This window comes from Glandiceps talaboti, chromosome 9 (assembly GCF_964340395.1).
Source record: "Glandiceps talaboti chromosome 9, keGlaTala1.1, whole genome shotgun sequence".
Lineage (NCBI taxonomy): Eukaryota > Metazoa > Hemichordata > Enteropneusta > Spengelidae > Glandiceps > Glandiceps talaboti.
In genome coordinates this window covers 11,530,641-11,537,331 of record NC_135557.1, presented here as the reverse complement: position 1 = coordinate 11,537,331, position 6,691 = coordinate 11,530,641, and the positions used below count along the sequence as shown (strand labels likewise).

Sequence of the window (6,691 nt, the reverse complement as noted above, 5' to 3'; positions counted from 1 at the left end):
GTGTACAGACGAGTTTAAACTGGGGCGAGTTGAAAACTTTCCATGTTCAAAGTGTGATGAATAACCGAATTCAAAGACAGGCGAATTGTCAGCTTTCTATGGAGACAGGCAGCTATTGAACAAAGTAGTCTGACTGCATTAAGGCACATTGTATCTTTTGCATTGCTTTCCTTAAAACAATTTATGGGACATTGTTTTATTGATTAATTTAAACGCATTACTAATCTATACGATGTAATAAAACGTAAATTAGAAAAAAACAAACATACAAGTATATACGGTTTTGTCAATACACTACGCCACAGAGGGCAGTCTTTGAAGGGCACATCACATCAAGCAAGGTTACCGATAACGCAAACATGTTGCTCGGCCACTCTAAAAGAAACAACAGTATTTCCGACAAAGATATCAATTTTCAAAGAAAGTGATTCCAAAACCCTGTTCCCTTGAATAGTATAATGCGGTGCAAGTTTATATGACATCAAACAATGAATTTGTCATTATATGAAGTTTTAGAACAAACAGCATGGGGATAGGGGCCTCGATACTGGAGAATAGTAAAGTACACACACTCACACACTAGTTCAAAGATTTAACCCAATCTGGTCGTATTTCAAAGTGAAATAAAAGTACAGTCCTTTTTGCAGCTAAACAGATCCTACTCAAAATAACACTACTCAACCAAAAAATATAGATTACACAGATTGAAATAAATGATGGCGCGATTGTGATTAATAATTAATCTGTCAATTAAAATACTTTTTGTCTCGTACCAAACCCAGACGTGATACTTGCTGGAGGTCCATAAATCGTAGATGAAGTGTTCTAATACACATGGTCCACAGTCGGTGTACGATGTCAGATATTTAACTTGCAATCAACGATAGAGTTCAGAGATTTCTTCATACAAGACTACATAGCATATAATATAATATACAACTAACTTCTGGATCCATCACACACATAATTTATGCCGTTAAGCGTTCACAGACTGTTTACGTTGTTCACCTATATGTCAATACAATATGCTAATTATCTGTCAACTGATTTAAATACCACATAAACATCTATTAATCGGGTAGCCTAATTACTAATTCACTATCAATTAATTTACATACAAAGTTAACACTCTCTGATTTACATACAACTTAAACATGTTAGGTCAATCAGGGATCACCCCTAAGTCTATGTACAGGTTGACATACTTTTTTGACTTTGTTACATAATCTTCCACAATCCTTTAGAAAAACAATGGTTATGAAAACAACAAAATTTGCCAAGGCCCTGATTATTTACTTATTTTTCACCAACTTATAGAAAAAAAGGACATCAAAATTAGTTCCTATTGTTACAACTGACAATTGTATATTTATACAGCATTAGTATTTAAAGGTGTTATAAACCATTTGATTCCATTGGTTCCTTGAAGGTACGAGAATGCCCAAAAGCGTTAATTCTGTTTTGCTTATTCATTGAAATAATTACAGAATGATAACCATTTTGACAGTCAAACAGGCAAAACGATATGATAATAACATTTAATTTACAGAATTTACAATGTGCTACAACGTTACTATTCGTACAATATGTGATATCGCAATGCCACTAAACAGTGGAGATCATATGTTAAAATTAGTGTCCTTAGGTTGCTAGCCATTTGCTAAAGCGAGTAGCAGTTTACGATTGCCCGTATAACCGATTCTTGCATGCTGGGCGTATATATTATCATAGACCAAGACATCAGATTTCTGCATCCGAAAACCAACTGCTGTCTGCCACAGGACATCACGAATATGCTGGATAACTTCGGGTTCAATTTCACTTCCATCACCATAGCCACTGTGGTGGGGGTATTGCCAATTTGGGATGTCCAAGTCAACAAAGTTTGGATGATCAAAGAAAAACGATGCGTGATGACCAGTAATTTGGTTATACCATACACGTTCACCTTTTGCAAAAAAACAAACAAACAAATGGATTGAGTGTCACTTCGATATCTATACATAAAAAGGGAAGGTGAACATCAACTCAGACAGATAGTACAAACAATTCACGTTGTAGGCTTTGTCCAACTTCACCTTGAGGACAGAAATTTCTTATATTTAGAATAGAAACAAGAATAGAAGTTCGTTTACTGACCTGTCAATGGATGTCTTCGGAATACAGGTAGATTTTGCCAATAAAACAACGAATCGTTCACCTCCCAACGATATTCAAATCCATTATCTTCCAAATACGTCACTACTTCGGCTTTGTTATCGGTTTGAAAAGTCTACAAACGAACGAAATGTTAACATCTTAGGAACAAATAAATTATTTAATACTGTTATACATTTTATTTAAATAGTTGGATTTTGGTCGCACTATTTCTAAAAATTGTAATTTGATAAACATAGGAATTGTAGAGACATGGACGTTGGACTGCAAATTAGACCTTTAACTGAATGTTTAATGTACCATGCATTAACCAAGATATCGTCTTTGAACAGAAAATATTGATTATCTACCCTGGCTGATGTAATTAAGTCACGCCCATCGTGTCTACGTCGATATATATGTCAAAACTTTATAAATTGCCATTATTTGTTACCTCTTGTTCATAATTTATGCTTGAACAGATCAACTTATATAGTACTCAAAACTTTGTCTTAAGTTATCAGAAAAAACACTCTGTCATAAGGTTGTGTCACTACTTATCGAGAGACAATGTGACAGGGACCCTTAGGCCACTCGTCTTTTCCTTGGGTAAACTTGAAAATAATATTGACCCCAGCCTAGAAATAAAATATATATTATCTATGATTTTATAAATACTCACTTGTTGCCAACTTCGATGCAAATCACTCTTTTTCTTGCAGCCAACATAATTGTAATATCTAACTCCAAGTCTCTCGAATCTGTCAACAACTTCTTTATTTAGTTTCGGTAATATATCTCTCACGTCTGCTACTACACTTTCCCCTCCATGGCCTGGTGTAGCAGGGTGATCACAGTAAAAAAGTACCTGTATAATAAAAAAAATCATTGGACGCAGATGTAAACTGAATAGATGAAAGTAGGCATACTGTAATAGTGTAGGAATTTAAGAAATTATGTACAAATGATTGGATCAGTTTATTTGTTCTGTTGTGTGTTGGTATCACATTAATTACGAAAGAGTTTCCTAAGCATGAATAGTCGATGTTGTGTCTTCTTGAATATGCAATCAACGTTTTATTTGAAATTCAAATCATCATCCACAACCTTGTGGCACCCCAGGATTTAAGAATATGGTGTTGCCCTCGTGAGCTGTCAACATGTGTATAATGTTACCACCACCCCATTCCATATTCTAATATACAACAGAGAACCAATATGTAAAACAAATAGTGCAAATAGCGTTGTATCACAAATGTGCAGTTTTTTGAAATTGTTTATCCACATGGTGATCCATGCTAGGTAGAGGTGTTCATTTGTTGAATGCCAACAATGTTATCTAGGCATTATATGCGATCATTTGGCTGTTACTATGGGTGTGGTCATGTTTCTAGACATATTTGCATACATTTCGAATATTTCTTCACTTGTCTATGAATCCCTTATGTTATCTTTGCAATATATGTGCCCATTTCGCTGTCGCTATGGGTGTGGTCGTGTTGCTAGGTATATTTGCATACATATTTGAATGTTTATTCATTTGTCTATTAATCCATGTTGTTATCTTTGCAATAAATGTGACCATTTGGCTGTTGCTATGGACGGGGTCTTAATGCTAGGCATATTTACATACATTTTAATTTATTCATTTGTCTACTAATTTATGTTATCCTTTCAAAATTGTTGATCATTTGGCTGTTGGCATAGGCGTGGTTTAGTTGCTAGGCATATTTGCATAAATGTTATTAATGTTTATTAACTTGTCTATTGATTATATTATTATCTTTGTGAAAAACACCACCGTTTGGCTGTTGCTATGGGCGTGATCATTGTTGCTAGGATATTTGCATACATTTTAAAATGTCTACTCACTTGCCTACCAGATGATGTTATTTGATCAAAATATACAACCATTTGGTTGTTGCTAAGGGCGTGTCAAAAAATATGGAAGAAAATCTGTAGAATAACACAAATTTCAGTCTCATTGATCAAGTACTTTTTGAGATAAAAATTCTTTTGACCAAAATTCAATTGTTTGTACCTAATATGTATATTAGTGATTGAGATCATTATATGCTGAATATTTCTTCATGTATACACTCCCAGATGCATCCCCATTAAATTTCACCCCAATCTCTTAAATCAGCACAAAGTTTTAGAATTAAAGATTTTTGTCAAAAACAACACATTTATTGCCCTAATTTGCATATCATTGATGGAATCATCATGTCATGAACAAATCTTAATTCACTTACCCCTAACAATGTTCCTACCAAATTTCAGGCCAATATATCTAGTAGTTTTAGAGTTTAAGGTTTTTGACCAAAAATCACATGTTTTGACCGAAAACGCTCATCTATGATACGATCATTTTCTTTGAACAATTTCCCAACTAGAGACCAAAAGTAACATGACCACCAAATATTAAAGCAATCAATCCAGCAGATTTTGACTTTAGGTTGTTTACACACACAGACACACACACACACACACACACACACACACACACACACACACACACACACATACACATACACAGGGAAACAGACAGGCAAACATGCCTATAGTACTACTGAACCTTCAGTTCAGTTGTACTAAAAAGAGACCCCCCAAACTGCAATTACTGAAGGCTCCCTAACTAACCTTCATTGGCGGATGACTGATGTAAGACATTTCATTGTGTGGCTCTAAGGTAAAGATAGGTGGGTCGATATCACTGGCAGTGAATACCATTTCGCTGACCTCATGTCTTGCCCCAATACCTCCAGCATAGCTTGCACTTTGGTAGCCTAATGCTTTAACAAATCGTGAGAAGTCGCCGGCATTTTTCAGTGGTAACCTTCTAAACAGAATGGTCCCATAGTTGTGAAGTCGTTCATCTATTATGGCACGAGCTCTTTCCGCCCACGTTTCAATCGAAACATTCGATGATGCTGCTTCATAAACTGCTGGCCTGTTTTCCCTGGGACACGCCAGATACTCGGGTAAATTGTGGCCAGGAAATGTTGATCCAGGAAGCCATTCTCTTTCTGCTATGCGAGGTTGGAAATGGGGCTTCGTAATCTCAACGCGTTTGTGATAGACGAAGCTGTCTGTTGCACTCACGCTGTGATCTCTATATGCTATAGGATGTCGAACTTTTGATAACACTCCACTGTTCACTTTCCATGATGAAATTCGCTTACTAGCCATAAACAGGAATCTGTGAATCGGCTTCATACATGTTGCCTTGGTCGTAATAACACTATACAGTGCCATGTTTAAATGTACTTACTGACGTCCTTTACATCCACAGGTTGTCCCTATTGCATTACCTTCAACTAACTATTGAGTAAGCAAATACATAATCTATGTTATCTGCTTGATCATATTGATATAACGTATATATTTAATACCTTGACCTGTGTTCTGTACCATCAACCTTTACAGCATATATTAGACTGCATGAGTTCGACATCACAATAGATACTCTATATTGTCGGAAACATTCTAAAGGTGTGTGCAGTGAAACATTGACCCAATCACAGAGAGATAGCAACCTCCTTGATCGTGTCAAATTTAAAATAGTCGGGTGTCTACTCGTCTTGTATTTTTACGTTATGTACTTTCTGGTGTTGCTTTTGTCATTATTTGTGTTTATAGTTAAAATAAACAGATACATACACAAATAAAGCACTGTGACATTACCTATAGAGATAACGGTCTTCAGGTTCGATTCATCGTGTGATATAAGGGAGCCTTCACTAATTACAAGGTGGGGGCGGGGGAATCGGGAGTGTGTCACATTTTAAAAACCTGTTCTTTAATAGGGGGGTGTCATATTTTGCTTTACAATATTGGGAGGGGGTGCACATTGTACAATCCGTAGTTTTGTGACCAAATATAATATTCAATTATTGTCAATTTATTTTGTGTATGTAAACATGAGATGAGCACTCGACGAGTACTTTACATGCCAAAATACACAAATAAAAACACACATATTGTAAGAAATTGCTCAATAAAATTATGCATTTTGTTGAGTGTACGATCTCACCTTATCCCTCACACTGTCCGTGAATGTTGTTGTTAAAATATGATGGTGATGGTAGCAGTAATGATGATGATGATGATGATGATGATGATGACTCCATATTGGAAGCTGTGTAAAATAGACGCTCCGTGTAAATAGTCATTTCCGTCGTCCTACGCTACAACAAGTTCGAAATTGTGCCATAGAAACCTTTATATTAGTTATTGGAACACTTTCGTTTGTCTTAAATCAACGTTCTTCAGTGGATTGAAGAGATAACCGCGGATTTCGATCCCGGTGCCCGTGAGTGGCGAATAGTGACAATATGGCCGCCCGTACCCACGGTAGCCAACCATCGCCAACTCCTACTCCGACCAGAAAACATGGCATAAAGTGTGAATCACTAGATGGAGTAACCGTCGAAACCTACCTACAAGCAATGGCTACAACTACAGGACCCGAAAATATAACGTCAGCGTCAAGAGCACATGGGTCAGTACTCGTATTCTTCATCTCCGTTACCTGGGTTGAAACCATATGTAT

General features: G+C 36.3%; 1 protein-coding gene across 1 annotated transcript; it reads right to left on the bottom strand.

Annotated features, from left to right (window-relative positions):
- Positions 1-1,649: 1,649 nt before the first annotated feature.
- On the bottom strand, positions 1,650-5,394 carry LOC144439805 (dapdiamide synthesis protein DdaC-like). Its single transcript, XM_078129039.1, has 4 exons — positions 4,780-5,394; positions 2,819-3,004; positions 2,140-2,272; positions 1,650-1,948 (listed from the first exon to the last, which is right to left on the bottom strand). Exons 1-4 carry the CDS (start codon positions 5,392-5,394, stop codon positions 1,650-1,652), a joined length of 1,233 nt encoding a protein of 410 aa, XP_077985165.1.
- Positions 5,395-6,691: the final 1,297 nt, after the last annotated feature.